This window comes from Tetrao urogallus (assembly GCF_951394365.1).
Source record: "Tetrao urogallus genome assembly, chromosome: Z".
Classification (NCBI taxonomy): domain Eukaryota; kingdom Metazoa; phylum Chordata; class Aves; order Galliformes; family Phasianidae; genus Tetrao; species Tetrao urogallus.
In genome coordinates, this window is record NC_136816.1 from 55,688,431 (window position 1) to 55,705,957 (window position 17,527).

General features: G+C 35.4%; 1 protein-coding gene across 1 annotated transcript in view; it reads right to left on the minus strand.

Moving 5' to 3' along the window:
* Positions 1-17,527, minus strand: part of IPO11 (importin 11) — a gene marked incomplete at both ends in the record, with an annotated part of 65,439 nt that overhangs the window by 18,671 nt on the left and 29,241 nt on the right. The window contains 7 exons of the mRNA XM_079548730.1: positions 7,316-7,437; positions 8,210-8,323; positions 9,739-9,834; positions 12,063-12,143; positions 12,534-12,613; positions 14,970-15,046; positions 16,755-16,870. Coding sequence (XP_079404856.1) covers positions 7,316-7,437; positions 8,210-8,323; positions 9,739-9,834; positions 12,063-12,143; positions 12,534-12,613; positions 14,970-15,046; positions 16,755-16,870 — 686 coding nt within the window. The remainder of the gene's footprint in view (positions 1-7,315; positions 7,438-8,209; positions 8,324-9,738; positions 9,835-12,062; positions 12,144-12,533; positions 12,614-14,969; positions 15,047-16,754; positions 16,871-17,527) is intronic.

The window sequence follows — 17,527 nt, forward strand, 5'->3', positions numbered from 1 at the left end:
AAAAGACAAAGTATCCAAAGAATAAGCCTGTGAATAAAATAGTAACATATAAAAGACTAGCCATCAATGAGATGGATGTGATATGCTGAAAAAACTGCATGTGTGGCTTTAGCCTCCACTATTCATATTGCAATATTTAGTACACTGTTCAAACCAGATAAGAATTATAAATACAGATGCAATTAAACATCAAAGATATAAAAAACATGCATTAAATAATTCCAGAATTTCAAACACTGTAACTAACTTTCAGGAACCTGATGTGGCTCAACAAGGGCAACTTAGGGTCACAGAATCATAGAATGGCCTGGGATGAAAAGGACCACAAAGATCATTTAGTTTCAACCCCCCTGCTATGTGCAGGGTCACCAACCACCAGACCAGGCTGCCCAGAGCCACATCCAGCCTGGCCTTGAATGCCTCCAGAGATGGGGCATCCACAACCTCCTTGGGCAACCTGTTCCAGTGCATCACCACCCTCTGTGTGAAAAACTTCCTCCTAATATCTAACTTAAAGCGTCCCTGCCTCAGTTTAAAATCATTTCCCCTTGTCCTTGCTGAAGGACAAGGAGAGTCCTACAGCTGGGGAGGAATAACCACATGCGCATCAGAACAGGTGAAGGGATGACCTGTTGAAGAAGTGCTCTGCACATTAGAACCTCAGTGTCCTGGTGGACAACAGGTTGGCTATGAGCCAGCAGTGTGCCAAGAAGACCAATGAGATCTGGGGGGCCATTGGCAGCACGGCTAGCAGGTACAGAGAGGTGATTACATATCAGTGAGCACACATCTGACTTGATAAATAAAGCGAGTGGAAGACAGAGCATTAGCTTCAAAAGTAGGCCCATCTTTCTTCATTGGAATGATATAAACAGGTAAGTAACAAATTTTGACTTTACAAAGGAATATAAAACAGCTCTGAAGGAGTATATCATAATAGGCATGTTCTTGCCATTTCCTAAATTCCGTATCGACAGCTTCATGAAAGTTTTTTTAACAAAGTAACTTTAATGAATGACAAAGAAAAATCAGCTTCTGTAATAACCTAATGAAGATTTATAATTGCACACTCTAAGTACCTGTACTCACAGACCGTCAATTATAACTGCCAGAAATCATACTGGGTGACATATTAGATTTGATACACAGCAAGAAAATGCAGACATTCATTTACATGAAGATTAGATACGAGCGGAGCAAACCTGAAAAATGTCTTCGACTTTTAACCTTTTCCTTGCAACAGCCAGATAAACACATTTGAATCAACAGAAGTATGAAGACTGGCATACTATTCAAACTACTCAAGTGCCAAAAATGACAAAGAAAAAATATAAGAAATTCAAAAGCTCAATATATCAAAAGTTGCCTTTATGTTGGATCTATATTACTTACTCTACATGGTAAGTCCAGTGAGAACGATCATTAAAATTAGTCAACTGTTTTGGAAGGCTCTTCTGAGAATTCACAGCACAAAGAAATTAAGAGCAGAATAAATGGACAGGCAAATTCTTAAAAGAATAATCCTAAGAAACAATACATCACTGGAAGAAGCTTATTAAGAAACTACTACCTTCTCACGTCAATCTTTGAGTCACTGCCTTTGAAGTCTTTAGTATTTTGACTTAACCATTTGTTCGTTTTCTTTTCCATTAACCACCATTAACAGTATCATCTGCAACCAACACATCTTACCCCCATCTTACAGTATCACAAAAATTTTTAACAAGAAATTCATACGTATTAACAGGCTACTACAGCCTAAATTGACAGAGTAATCAAAACAATTGGCAATAGAAATCAACAAACTACTCTCCATTTGGAAGTACCCACCAGGAATCAATATTATCAAATAATGGGTTATGAATCTCAATATCCAGATTTGGAAAACTTATGCAGAAAACGAGTCCATTTTATATGGCCACCTCTTCATGTATATCACAATGCATTTTCTATCTTAAAGAATTCACTGACCTTCTGTTATGGCTTACCCTCCACTATGATGAAATTTTATAGGCCAACAAGAGAAGAAAGAAATCACGTCTTGAAGTTTCATTCATTGCTAACTCCTTTTTTATCCTTAAATAAAAATCACAGCCTTTCACTGATCAGACTTTTCAATAGAAATCAGTTGAAGGACACAGACATCAGAAGCCAATAGAAACCTTCAAGGCTTTATAACCTTATGAAACAAGAAAAAAGATCACAATGCCATGATACGGTCTAAAATTGCCAAGAAGAGCTGGCAATAGAATAGTATGTTGCATCACATTTCTTTTGCTTTCCCTTTTCTAATGAAAGCAGAGCGAGTAGAGCTGGGATACCTTAGAAATCCAGTTTGGACTACAAATCCCAGATAGGAACAAGGATATTGTCAGTGTAAACAGCATTACAGCTATCAGCACAACCCACAACAACCTCTTTTCAACAGACAGTCTAATACTGTAATGAGAATTCTTTTCTAATCCAGCATTGCTCTGAGACCAGAGAGATCTTGCAAATGCCTAGGATGTAATGAAAAATGCTGTTGTTGGACAAGTAGCAGACACTGAAGAAGCCTTATTTAGGAGACTTGAATTAACTTTGCAAGAATTCCTAACAATTCAAACTAGACTGAAAAACAGATGTAAAATTATGACCTAGATTTCAATAGCTTTCAGTAAAAGCAGTGGTGGTAATCCTCTTTTCGTGAACAAAAAGCATGGCATTAATGACACCAGCAAAAGAGCACTGCTTATCTTTCAACATTGTGCAACAAATGCAACCCATGACTACAGCTAGGGAACTCACCAAGCAAACCTGATCACTGCTACCCTATCTTTCCGGTCTGCTGCTTATGTTTCCTAATACAAGCTAAACCATCCCATTTGCTTTCTAATACCTTCCAGTCAGTTGGGTTCTATCAAGATATTCAGGTAGTAACTAGAAGAATTAAAACAACCTCTTTTGCAAAATAGATTATAAACTATTTGGAATCACAATGTTCCAAAATGTTGTAAGAGACCTGCTCTGAAAGTGATGCCTCCTATTTTATTATTTTGCCTCACAAAGTCAGAGGTAGATGTTGGCAGCATGGCAGTAGAGGCTGAACCTTCTCATCAATATCCAGTCACATATTGCTACTGTGTGACAAATAGCAACAGAGGGGCACTCTGACTGAATGGCATCTGACATGGAAGTAAGTATGAATCAAGGGTGTGGAACTGAATTCCTCCATGTGGAAAAAGGTATCACCCACTGACATTCAGCAACACTTGCTTAATACTGATGGAGACCAAACAATGGATATGAGCACAGGGAAACAGTGGATGGTGTGTTTCAGCACTGGCAACAGCGACATGAAAGATGAGTCATGTCCTGGATGCCAGGCACAGCTGTAATGCGACCAAATGAGGACTGTCTCAATCAGCTGAACGATGCTAATCAGCAGATCATGACCAGGGAACTGTGTGTGGTGCTTAGCATCAGTTTCAATGCGATAGAAACAACGGTGGCAATGTTGGAGTATCAAAGTTTGTGGCAGTTGGGTCCCATGAATGTTCATGTAGCAGGAGAAAGAACATTATATGCAAGTTTGTCAAGACCTACTTATCTAATGCAAAGCTGAGGGTAACAGTTTCCAGGATTGCATCATTACTGGAGATAAAATGAGGTATCACCTCTATGCAAAGTGAGTCCACAGAATGGCAACACGTGAATTCCCTATCAAAGAAAATGTTCAAGGCATAGCCCTCAGTGGGCAAAGTGACATGCACTAACTTCTGGGATAGAAAGATCACTCTGGATTTCTTGGAACCCAGACTAATCAACAACTTTGACTGCAGCATCTCAATGCTGACTAAGTTGAAGGCTCAAATTTCCAGAGTCAGGCAAGAGAAGGCAACACAATAATAACAGGCCTCATACCAGTCTGAAGACAACACAGCACGTTACCAATCTTGGCTGGACTGTCCTAGCACATTCACTGTATAGTCCAAATTTGGTGCCTTCTGACTTTCATTTGCTCGGGCAACATTTCCCTAAGAATGACGTCATCACAGCAGCTGTGAAATAGTGGGTCACCTCCGCTGGTGTGACTTTTACAAATGCAGCATGAAAGCTCTCGTTCACTGCTCCAAAACTGCACAGCTAATGGTGGTGACCATGCTGAAAAATAGTGTTTTGTAGCTGACTATTTGTTCTATCAAATAGAGTTACTGTGCTTTTAACATCTGTTGTAGTTAGCATAGAAATAAATACAAAGCATTACTTTCAGAGGGACCTTTGCAATGCTGATGCTACACAAAGGGACAAAAACAAAGTGCGCATATTGATTATACCCACTGGGTTATAGGTGTAAGAAGAGGGACAATTTATGCCACTTTAAACTTCAGAAATAGAACGCTTAAGAAATTTATCTTAAAATGTAGCCCCTGCCACAGTGGTAATTTACATCACTACTCCCAACCATGTTCAGTAGACAGTGTTTTAGGGACCAAGGACGTATCTAATCTAACTCAGTTACATGTGCACTATTAAATGAACACTCCTGAAGCTCTGGGATAACAAACAAACAAGATTTCAGACAACCAGAATTCAACCAAGTCTGAGCAAGAATTAATGGCATTTGAGAACGTACTCATCCTCTGGACTACTGGTTGCTGCAGCTTCTCACATCCTAGCTGTGACAGGATTCTCCCCCATCAGTCTTTCTGTGCTTTTTGAAATAAAAAGTACGCATCAATGTTTGAGCTATTGTTTGCCTGCATATATTTCCCCCTCAGATATCACACACAGAGAGAACATTACTCTTTAAGTAAAACACTACTGCCTAAATCTTGTTGCTAGACACTATAGTTATTCAAATCAGACAAAAAATCTTTAAAAAAAAAAAAAGCTACAAAAATGAACATGGGGAATGGCTTAAAAGATTCTAATAATTTGACTGGACAGATTCAGACAGCAAAAGCAAATAATTAGGTAGCATTTGGTTTATACAAAAAAAAAAACATGTAAAACTAAGAGATTACTGCTAAGTGAAAAGGTGCTGCAACACAGAACTCAGGAAAGAAACACATCACAAGTTCTTTCTTCTTTTTTTTTTTTTTTTTTTTTTAAATATGAACTCCTAAAACGTACTGCAATGTGCAGCTGTGAGCAGGAAGATAAACAGGATGCTGGACTGATGGACTATACACATACATGATAATGTGAAAGGGGTCATTGCTTACAACTGAATGACACTGCCTACATAAGAAACTTACAGTTTAGATAATAAACTGTCACTTTATAACCTGCTTAAGCCAACTAATAGGCCTAAGAACCACTGTGAATTGCAACTGCGCTGCAGCTATTTCCTATCATATCCACTGTTTTAAATCCTTCATTCTATGTTCTATTGTTAAGGGAGCAACATACTTAAAAAAGGAATTGATTTTTGCCATACTTATTTCAATTGAATAGCAAAGGAAGCTTTCACTTCATCAAAAATGCAGAAAGTCACAAGTCTGTCCATATACATACATTTGTGAACTTGACCACTAACTAGAAAACAACCTAAATACAATGAATGAACACTACACAGCTTAGAGGTACAATACCAGCCAGCCTTGTTGTCATCCTCAGGACACAAAACCTGTTCCACTTCTGCAGTCGAGAAATCTTGTACTTGCTTGGGATATATGAAGAAATACCTATTTAGGAAGCCAGTTAATAAGGTATTTCTAAAGGAAAAAATAATAATCTCCTGAGAAGGTTGAACATCCTGATTAAATACTGTAGTTTAATATATTTTTGCTTAAGCAGTGCAAACTGGCTTGCAAAAGAATAAAATTTTGCAAAATTTTATTTTAACAGAAGTGTCATATGTGAGATGCAGCAAGCATATGTAATGTAACTTCTGTGAAATGCCCAGAACAGTGACTCACATTGTTCAGTAGAAAGAACAAGCACTTGACAAAATCAATTTCACATACTTTGTCTGAATTTCTGTTTGGCTCTGGCAGCCTATTATTTGTCTGGTAAAATTCTTGTAGCCTCTGCAGAAATATGTAAAAAGAAGCTGCTTCTACTGGAGAATAAGCATTCTTAAGTAATTTGAATACCAGAAAAATAAAACTGCCATTTGCAGAGGTTTTATTGTGTTGAAAACTGCCAGAAATAATTGGCTCTTGCAGCAGGAAATTCAGATCAGCTTAAGGTAGTTCAAAATAACATTATCCAAACAAATTCTTTTTTCCTTCCTCTCTATGAAAAGTGCTTCATTGAAAGATTGTGTGTATTTCAACAAATTAAATTTTAGCTAACATCTTATAAAGAATGTTTCAAATATGTGATAATATTTACATTTACTGAAAAACAAAAGAGCTTTCTGAAAGCAGCTGCTTGGTTCTTTTGGCTAGATGTCTATCTTGGTGATCTGGGGGAAAAATGAAAGTTCCATGTGCACACTGAAAGCAGTGAAACAAATCTCTAAGTTACACACATAAAAGTTCCTCGATTTTTAGGTACTGACTAAATATTCTATAGCTTTACAAATATTAGTACATCTTCAGGATTTGTAAGCAACACCTAAGTTATCATTGGAAAATACTTCATATTTTTAGGGAATTTGTCAGACTAAACAAACTCACACAATATTCTATTTCTGACTTCTAAAGCAGACAAGAATTATCTGAAAATAATCACAAACAGAACTCTTATCTAAACAAGAATTACACAGGAATCCCATTAGTGTTGGTATAGTCAGAGCAACACTATTCAGAATTTTCATTGAAGAAATTCTATATGCTTTTACCCACTGATGATCAAGTCAAAGGGCAACAGTATCAGCTACCAGCTATACAGTGCAAAAGCTCTATTAGCTTTTCACAGCAACTCTTCCACTCAGCGTCATAAAGTGGAAAAACAGGATGAATACTAAGATGTGCCCTCAACTTGAAGCAGGACTGAACAAATATTGTTCCCTGGAAAGGACACCAAAAGACAAATCAGCCAACTAAAACAACCACAAATGACAGAAGTAGCTAGTCAAATATTAACATGAGAATGTTCAATAAGATACAGTGCTGTTTCCTCACTTTTGCTAAATGACACATTCAAAGAAACAGAAGTAAGTTTATAGGTATATTGCTATGAAGCTCTATAGAAGGTATGTAGCTTGAAAATTCTGTATTTTAAGCTTCTTTAGCCCAAATAAGGACATATCTATAATTAAATATATATAATTCATTATTATTACAATTACTTATAATACGAATTTGTTGAATTGTGAAAGGTCTTACAAACCATCTTAAGCAGCTTCAAAGTATTCTTTTCATAGCATTTCAAAGTCTCTCACCTATTCAAAGAAGGCAGAAGTGAAATCAGTGCCAAAGCAGAAAGTTTTCTTCTTTCTGGCTGAGTGATGTTATCCATCCGATCAACCCACATCTCAATCATGCTACCAAGAATTTGGTCCAACTGCAATGAGAAATAGTTATGTATACTTGAGAGAAGCTGCACCAACAGATGTACTTGGTTTTGCTTCCAATTCTTCTATTAATTATTTATGACAGTGCTCACAGGCACTGAACCCCCTTACAATTGTAATCTCAAAGTTAAAATTAATTCCCAGACCAGAACATAGATTTAGAACACTGAATCACTCAGTTTTTTCATATTACAATCTCAGAACACATAATTTCACTTTTTTTTTTTTTTTTTTTAAAAAAAAAAAAACACTTCACTGGTAGTAATTAAAAAAGAGTCTTTACTTCGAGTGTTTGAAACCCTAGGGTAAGAAAATTAGGAAATTTTTCTTCAAAACATAGCAAAACACTTTGGGAAAGGAACTCCAGTGAAAACTGAGCATGCTGAACAAACTTTTCCTAGGAACTATCACAGAAGGATGACAAATCAACCATTATTTCTGGTGTAAAACCCTTGAAGATAGGACAAAACGAAATTCTCACCCTACAGTACCATGCAAACTAAAAGAGCTTATTGGGTCTACTGTGTGATGCAGCAGGATGAAAACTTAGAGACTGCTTAAAATTTCTTATGAGAGGTTTTAAGCAAAATGCGTGAAAGCGTAAAATTTGTTACAGGATGTTCAGGAGAAGGAACAAAGCAGGAGAAAGGGAATGTGCTTGGACTGGGTAAGAACAAACATGGAAAGCACAGGAAAAAGTTCTTTCATGTTTTAAGAATGTGACTTCCATATGCAATCCAGCTGAAACACCAAGATCCTTACCTCCTGGCCTGATTCACATGCCATCTGGTTCAAAAGTAATGAAAAAAAACTTGTATTTTGTAGAAGAACTCTACCCATGACCCCCAGATAAGTAGACATCAGCATTGGGTATCTCTGAAACAAAAATAAACCAGAACAAAGAACATATAGTTCAATTAAATATTTTAAAAAATTACAGCATACAGCACACAAATTTATGGAAAATAGTCATAGACATCCTTTATTTAATTTTAATTATAAATTACAATTTGAAATTATCTGAAAACACAGTATTGAGCAATCATTACCAGAAAATTTTCTGACACAGTATGAAAACTAGCAAATCAGGATCTGCTTATTCCAAAATAGCTACCACAACATGCAAGGTGATGGTAGTTTATGCTAAAAAACCCACATCTTAAAAATGAGCAACATACTATATTGTTAGAAGATCACATTTCAAACTGATCACAATTTAAAAATATAGTTTACAATTTTAGTAATATTAAGAAAGGCTTGAATTTCTGAACTTACTTATTTCTGAAAGAACCTATAAGAATCTGTTAAAAACAACTTTGAAATAGTTGCAATCTAAAATGCATAGAGTAATAAACATTTGTTTATTTTTGTTGTCATTTTTCATTTCACAAGAAGCTACAAATAAATCCAGCATTTAATAACAAAGCAGTAACAATTTTGCAGAATTTCCTACTTGAAAAACAAAATGCCAACATTTACCTGAAAATGTTTATACAAAGGATTGTTCAGACAGTCCCTTTTTTGTGTGTTTTGCACAGCACGAAGTAAAATGCTTAGTATTATTATTATTTAAAAATAGTCAAATACTGATATGAGAAGATCTTCAATTTAAAAGCAAAAAAGTGGAATTTTTGATCAAAAGTTAGTAGCACAGAATTTCAGACAGCAGAACTTTTTTCTTCTATTTGCACTGCAAGTTTGAAGCATACTGGATTTTACTGTCTTTTGCACAACGTGCAAATTTGTTGAAAGCAGAGAGAAAGAAGAAAGACATCAACGTAAACAAAATCTGAAAGCTGCTCCCATCTCACAAAGCCTTCTCACATTCTTCCACACAATTAACGTATTAGTGATGTTGATTAGAAAAAGAAAGTCCAGTCAATCTCCCTCCTGCCTTATTTTTCTCTGGGGCAAATACACTTAAAAAGTAGTATATCATTTTTTAAAAAAGCACAAAATGCCTTAACATCTACAAAGAATCTGACTAAATGCTGCTGGTGGAATCATAGTACCTTTTTAGTGTTAATAATGAAGGAAAAGCAAAATAAAGCTTGTGGCATTTTATTGAAACAAACACTGAATCATAAAACAGGTGGTGAGTACTCTTCTTCCATTTTTCTACAACTACTTTACCACATACAAACTTCAAAAATAGCTGTCAAAAATCAATCAGATGGACTTAAAACTAGAGAAAAAAGAGAAATTTAATCATGGAAAACTGAAATGGACAAAGGAAGCTACTTCCCTGTTCAACAGGAAAAGCGAAGAAAGTTACAAAGAGCGACTCTTACCTCCCCATCTATAATCCCCCTGAATACTGATGGTAGAAGAGGCTGAAACATTTGAGGACCCAAAACAGGATTTACTTTTAGGACATTTTCCACAACCTTAAGAACAGAAATAAGTTAGACAAAAAGTGCACATAAAAAAATGTAATTGAAACTTTAAAAACACATTTACTATAAAGCTCTGATAGGAAGTTCACTGTTAAGCACCAACAAAATACAAAACTGCTGAAAGTATATTCTGCTTAAGTACACTGCAAACGTGACCTGCTTTCACCCTCATACAGAAATGACGGAAACTAAAATGTGAAACCAAATCAAGGGTCTACCGAGCCAAGTATATCCTCCTCAGCCACCTCCCAGCTTGCTAAAAGCTGGCAAATCCAGGCCTCGGAAAAGCAGCTTGATGAAGCACATTGGAAGGGAGGAGTCTCAGCAGTTTAAGGCTTATTTCCATACTTACGTTCTATTGCTTTTTTTGGAGATCCACTGATTAGGAGCTATCATCTCTTTGCATGTGGTAACCAACAGTAAGAGATCACAGATATTTTAAGTACCTGGCACCCCAGTTTTTACATTCTTAACCCTTTGCTTCTCAGCTCTCGCTTTTCCCAGGAGTTGTGAAGTAACTTTATTCTATTCTTTTTTGGCCTTCCCCCAGTTGTTTGGGCTCTTTCCATGTATCAAGATGGAGAGCAAAGAGAATGTAGGAACTATGAGCTGCTACCTATCCTCTCATGTGCAGAATGGAGACCATACATCTATATACAGACATATAAAAGAGTATGAAGCAGGCAATACAAATGTATTTCCCTACACTGTTCATCTCAGTCCTCACTCCCTTCAGTTCAGGGAGATTTCATCAGGGACTCCTCTTGCCCAGTCTGTCCTGAATCTATGTGTACATAAAAATGGTGGGTTTTTTTGTTTGTTTTTCTCCCTCTAGAAACTTGTTCACACTAGTTTCATTTAATAGTCCCAGTGTCTTTCTCTGAAAGATGTTTTCTCTCAATTCTGACCTTTAACATACTGTTATAATGAGGGAGAAACATAACTTCTCCCCCAACTCATCTCTTAAGGAGCCTAAAGTTTTGGCTAAACAATTTGCTCCTTGTACAGAATCTTTTCAAATCTTTGTTAACACTACTTGCTCCTATTTGAGCTTTGCCAAGTTCTACCTGGAAGCTCTTTGAGATGAAGAGACCAGAGCTTAAAATAGTATAGAATGTAAGCAAAATCATTAATTTTTCCAGGTGCATGAAAAATTGTTTTGCTCCCCATTCCTCCAAATGTTGTTTCTACAACCAAAGGGGTCAATAATGACTTACAGGGTATAGAAGAAATAGATACAGCAATTAGGCAATTATCTACCTTTTCATATGAAGATTAGAAATACTCTAAATGAATTTAGGTTACTAATACACAAGGACAATTTGAAATTTTTTGAGGGTTGAATCACTTCTTAATGTTTCATTTTGATCCAAGTAATGGTAAATACTTTTTTTTGTGGATTCTGACAACTTTTATAACTAATCAGTCAGTTAAATTTTGCCTTTTTATTTTCTAATTATAAATATGAATACCTTTAATGTCATGCTTTGGTAGTCCTTTCTATTTTACAATTCAACCAGAACTGAACAACCTAGATTGGCCTTTTTGAAACTTCATAAATTCAGTGACATTCACAATCAAGTTACTTGGATCCAAACACAGTTCTTTTTTGTGGCCCCAGTGTCCTCAAGGTTTTGTAAAGATAGCATAATATTTGCCATACAAGGATTGATCACATGGCTGTTGAAATGCGCTGCTACCATGCTCTAGAAAAACCTACTTTCATAGGAATACAAGTCCTCACTAACCTCCTTTCTTTAGTGATCTACATATAGTGGGAAAGATTTCATGGACTCTTAATCTAAATCCATCCATAAAGTGGACACAAATTACTTTAGAATTATATTAAGAAAAATACCTTGGAACCATATGACTTAAAGAAAGCATTACAAAGATGGTACAGGAACTGCATATCGGATGATTTATTTTTATTTCTTTACAGTGCTGTATTTGGGATCACACTATCCTTCTCTGGGTAAAAATTATGCATGTAGGGTCTTTTTTTTTTTTTAATATATATGTACTTGGCTCCCAATATACACGTTTTATATATAGTTTAAAAAACTCCAGTAATATTAAACATTAAATAAACTGTTTTCATCCACCTGTTCTATATTCATCAAATTCAAAAATATTACTTAATTCTGAGAAAAGTCTTGCAAGAATACAGATGCTTGGAGCTGAAGACTTAAGTATTTAACATCTTCTCTGTACTCTACCTTCAAAGCTTGAACTTGACCTTCAGTAGTTATGTCCTTTAAGAGTTCACAAAACGATCGACACAAGTCGACAGCATATGTCTGAAATTAGAAGATGAATGAGTTATTATATGTTTTATATTAACACAAATTTTGAAACAATCTCAGTAAATTTTCTTACAGACATGGATTGAAGACATGACATAATGCCTCTTGCTCATTTCTTGATAAAATTTATGATCATAACTTTAATCTGTTAAACTCAGAGTGACAATTACTACTCTGCAAAGGACCTTTTCAGGCAGGAAACTAATTAATTAGTCACAGTGATTCTATTCTTTCTGAAATCTGATTTTATTGGGTGTTCACCATGTGCCATAAAGATAAATCCAAATAGCATGCTTATAAATACACAAATGAACAGATGTATAAATGTTGGTATATGTCTGATGCTAGTAAGTCTATGGTGACATTTAAAAAATGGCAATGTACCTGTAAAAACTCTGTTGATGATAAGAAAACGTAGGCGTTGATGATCTTGAAGCAATTTTTGAGGTTTTCTGAACTCAGCTCTGGAAAATTAAAAAAAAAAAAAAAAAAAAAATCAGAAACTCATAGTCAAACTGAAGTACCACTAAAATAGCCGATTTCCAAAAATTAGAAAAAAAAAGTTGTTAGACTAAGTGTCATTCACGTTTTGTCTTCCTGCCAGGAAAATCACAAAAAAAATTATCAAGTTCAGCTATCATACTTTCAGATGGAAGCACAAGAAATCCTGTAATTTCCAAACTTAATTCTAATCAAGAAAAAAAACAAAAATGAAGTTTTGGTTGTGATAATTGGCTAAGAAAGACAGAACGAATGAAACATGCACTCAAGAGACCTGCAATTATTTAAACATCATCTGTCCTATTTGCATCCATATATTTCAGTCAGTAAATGCTGAGTAGAATGAGTGAAGTAATGATTGCAGGCCTGATCTTCCCACCCAGTTAACAAATCAAGTGGCATTCAGCTTTTAGACTAAAACACACTGAGCATTAGGCCATATCTTGAGTACTTCACTAAGGAGAGCACATAGATTTAAGAGATGGTATACAGCAACAGGTTTTAAGAAAGAGATGGAAAAACAAATACCCTCAGACAGCACCTGAAACACTGCTAAAAAAAAATAATCAGAACAATAACAAAATTCATAGCAAAAATAAAAAGTTTCAAATCTTCACAAGAAGTTTGATGCTAGTGCCAACAGACAACAGCCTTCACTGTCTGAGAACAAAACAGAACACCAAAGCACTTTCAACAGCTTGCTACATTTCCTTAAAAACAGTCTGCGAGAGACTTTTCTTGGTGAATTAAGCAGAGTCCTATTCTGCTTATTTGATATTCGGGTTAAAAAAAAAATCAGGGAGAATAGGGAAAGATTTTAATAGAAATTTTTGACAGAATTCCTTATCAAATTAAACAAGCAGTGGCAGCTGGCTAAGAGCTGATGTGTGCTTCACAGCTTAAATGCATGCAGTCTACTTGAAACCATGGCTTACACCTACTGATGAATGTAAAGGAAAAATTTCAAAAAAAAATACTCTATGACAGAAACTACAGTTGGTTTTCCATTATAACTGGAAAAGTTCTAGGGAGTTTTAACAGTTTATTCTTTTTGTAATTAGAAGGAAAATAAGAAAACCTTCAGTTATCTGACATGGCCACTAGAGAACTCTGAATGCATAACTATTTTAATACTTCAACATTTCCATAGGTTATGCTTAGTCATCGCTCACTTTGAATATTTAAATATCCTGACTTGAAGAGAGATGAATTTTTAAGAAATCCATCCAACGCTTTGATCAAAATACTCTTAAATACTCTTAAAACTCTTAAATAACTACTCAGTCTTAGCTCTATAACTAAGTCACACAGTCATCAATGATCACGATATTTTCAGGAAGGATATGAATGAGGGATACTAGAAATAACGTAGCTTTTATAATTACAAAGTTTCATAAAAGTATCATCTCAACACTACGTTGTCATATTTGTAATATGTGGAAGTAGTTCAGTCAGACTCCCCTGATGTAAATAACAGAGAATTGCAGGTCAGTATGTACCAAAATTGTTCTTGTTTTCCAGCCAATACATCCATTGTTTCGGCCCACGGAAATCAAAATTTTTGCTGGAAGGATACTCAGAAAACAGAAGTTTCTCAGAAAAACCATCAAGAAGTAAAGTAGTTAAAGAAGTAAAGAAAATTGGTTTATAACTACACATTGCAAGGGCTGTTGTGCATTCACCACTCAACTCCATCTCTGATTGAAAAAATATTGACGAAGGCCTGTATAAAATCTCACCTGAAGGAAAACTGGCCCAATTTAACTATATTATCTATGCTGTCGCATAATGCAGCAACTTTTAGTAATGAGAACAAGGTACAAGGCAAAACAACAACTTAATTTCAGTGCTGTTTGCCAACCACAATTTCAAAAATACATGGAGTTTGAAAATTTCCTATACAGTTATTGGCTAAATTATGGAAAACCTAATTAAAAGTTTAATTCTTCAGACTGGAAATCACTGTGATTTTAAATAGAGCAGACAAAATACTCCATTGATCCATATCAGAAAAATCAAAATTTTGTGTTAAAATTTCTAAGAATTCTTTAAAAATCTCAAAATGATAAACTGAAATTTGTCTCTTCAGTACAAAGAAGCTTCAATCTATTTAAAAACAAAACCAAAAAACCCACAACTCTAGCAAGTACATAAAAATATTAAAGAAGATACGATAGACAAACAGAAACCTTATTCTTCCTTTTTGAATACTTAAAATTTTGCTAACTTTTTGCAGCCACAGTGGCATTAATTAATGCATGAACACTCCTGACAGTAGGAAATAAAAAAACACAAAAACTTTATTAGTAAAAGACTCACCAAGAAGGGAAGACATGTTCTGAAATATTCTCAGGAGCTCAGGTGTAAGACATGGGCTATTCTCCAATGTCACTAACCTAAGAATAGATTAAATGAAATACTTCATATGACTTATGAAAAACATTAATTGCTTTGGCAGATGTAAAGAATCGTACCTTCTAAGAACCACGAATAACTATAACAATTGCTTGAAACATATTTCAAATCTAGTCTCAGTTCTTTAAAGCATATGTGCTTTAAAGCATATGTGTTGAGGCTATGCTCATGCCAAGAGCAGGAACACCGTCCTGATGTGTTTTGCTGTTATAAGGACAACATTTGCAGCGCTACACACTTCCAAGGAACAGCTGTTGTGGCAAACAGTTCAAGTCTTCAATTTTTTCCCCTGCATTTTTTTTAGGTCTAAAATAATACATTGATTATCATAAAATGACAACCATATAGTTCCACAATTTATATAAACTTAAAATTCCTCACATTTGAGAAAGGTAACTATGTATGAAATTCATGCTTAAAGCCACAGCAATGTATTCCAGTTTGTGTTCAGATCTAGGTGTGGGATTATTGTATTTATACAAAATGGCCAAGTTGGAAGGGACCCAGGGATCACTAATCTCCAACCCCCCTACCACAGGCAGAGCCACCAACCTCCAACATTTAATACTAGACCAGGTTGACCAAGGCCCCATCCAACCAGACATATGTTATGTAAATATCTTAGCTGGCCTCCTGCTCTTCTTTTAAGAAGCAGTTAGAATCCCACCAATGTCTGCCAGCTCCATCCCATATCTCTCTGACGCTCTAGAACAAGGGTCTACATTTTGGTTGCTGCTAAGTGACGGGTACTTGTCTGGGTCTCCATTATGGTGCAGCAACAGGAAACTGGGCTAATTACTACCTGTCCAGGGCCACTTGTGGGCTATAGGTTGGACATGCCTGCTCTGGAACATCTTAAAAAACCATGCATACAATCTCCATCACAGGCATTGGAATAATCATCTCAAGATCAATTAGTAACACAGAAGTCCTGATCTGGTATCTTAAACCTTGTGTTAAGTTTTGTGAACATAATGCACTTCACATTTGTTTCCCTCTCACCGACAGCATTATAAACCTTAGTTTTGCCTTATATAAAACTGATCTTTTAGGGGTTTGGCATTTGAACTACAACTGTTTATCTACAATTCTGATCTCAGGAATCCCTTGCTATTTCAAGACTAACTCAATATATTCCTATTCAACTGGAAAATTATATTGTGCTGAATTTGGACTAGTAACAGTTTCAGGTCAGCTGCATCAGAAACATCAGCAATTACCCTATGGCAAGCAGACCATAGTACCACATTTAATCCTCAGCCATGAGAGAGCATGAGACTTTTTAAAGTAACTTCTGTATTTTATCCATGTGAACTCCAGTATCTTTTCCATCAACCAGTTCTGATAATTAGTGGGTTACTGTGCTCAAGTCAAGTGTGTCAAATTGTTAGTTTGTATACATATTAGAGTGTCAGCTTTGTCTTGCTGTTTATTATCAATATAAAACCATAGCTTGCTATGAACTATGTAAAAATGGATCTCCTACTGAACTAGTTAATTTTAATCATGTTTCTGTTACTGACTTCTTAACCTCCATTGTTCTGAGAAAATATATAAGATGATGTTGAGCTAAGTTATCCAGAACATAAACAAAAGCTTTAACTGTATTAAGAGTTATGTTCTTTCTTTTCTTCTGGGGATATAAAAAAAAGAATGAAACACTTAGAATTAGGAATAAAACATTCTTACCACAACTCTAAACCATCTTCCAGAAGATAGACATGCGGAGGCTGGGAAACATCAGTACTTAACTGAATAATTGGAAGTAGAAAAGGATAGAGATTTTTGCTTTCTGCTCCCAGGCCCTATAAAAGTAAATAACACTTTTTTAAAAAGGTGAAATGCTTCAAAAACCTCAACTTAAGCATTTTCAGAATAGAACTGAAAAAGATACGTGATACTGTTCTATTCACATGCGTAAACATCCATTTAAGAAATCAGACACCGAACTTCATTTCATACATGAAAATGCTTGAGATTTCTCTCAATAAGTCTTCAGTTGTTTGTTTGCATGTTTTCTGGGTGTTTTTTTGTTTGTTTGTTTGTTTGTTTTTGAGAAAAAGCAGCTTATTAACAGCCTGCAAGAAAAAAGTTCTAAACTCTTGTTTCCCTAAATAAGATTCACTGGTCATACTCTTTCTCAGAAAAGCCACAGCTCTCACAAGTAGTGAATGAGTAAATGCCTAAATTACATTAAAGATCAAGAAAGAAATTAATCTTTGGACCTCGGCACAGTTTAAAACTTTTCATACGTTCTGAGAATCAGGAGGAGGACTTATCTTTCTCTTATTGTCAAGCAAAGATTCACAGATTGATAACAAGTTTCTGGTTGTTCTTATCGGGTTGTTTTTTGGTTGGATGACTTTTTGGGGGGAGGCTGGGAATTCAAGGTAACCACTCAAATTGAAACTCATTTTATGGAGATTTGAATTCTTAAATTGGAAACTACCACTGATTTTTTG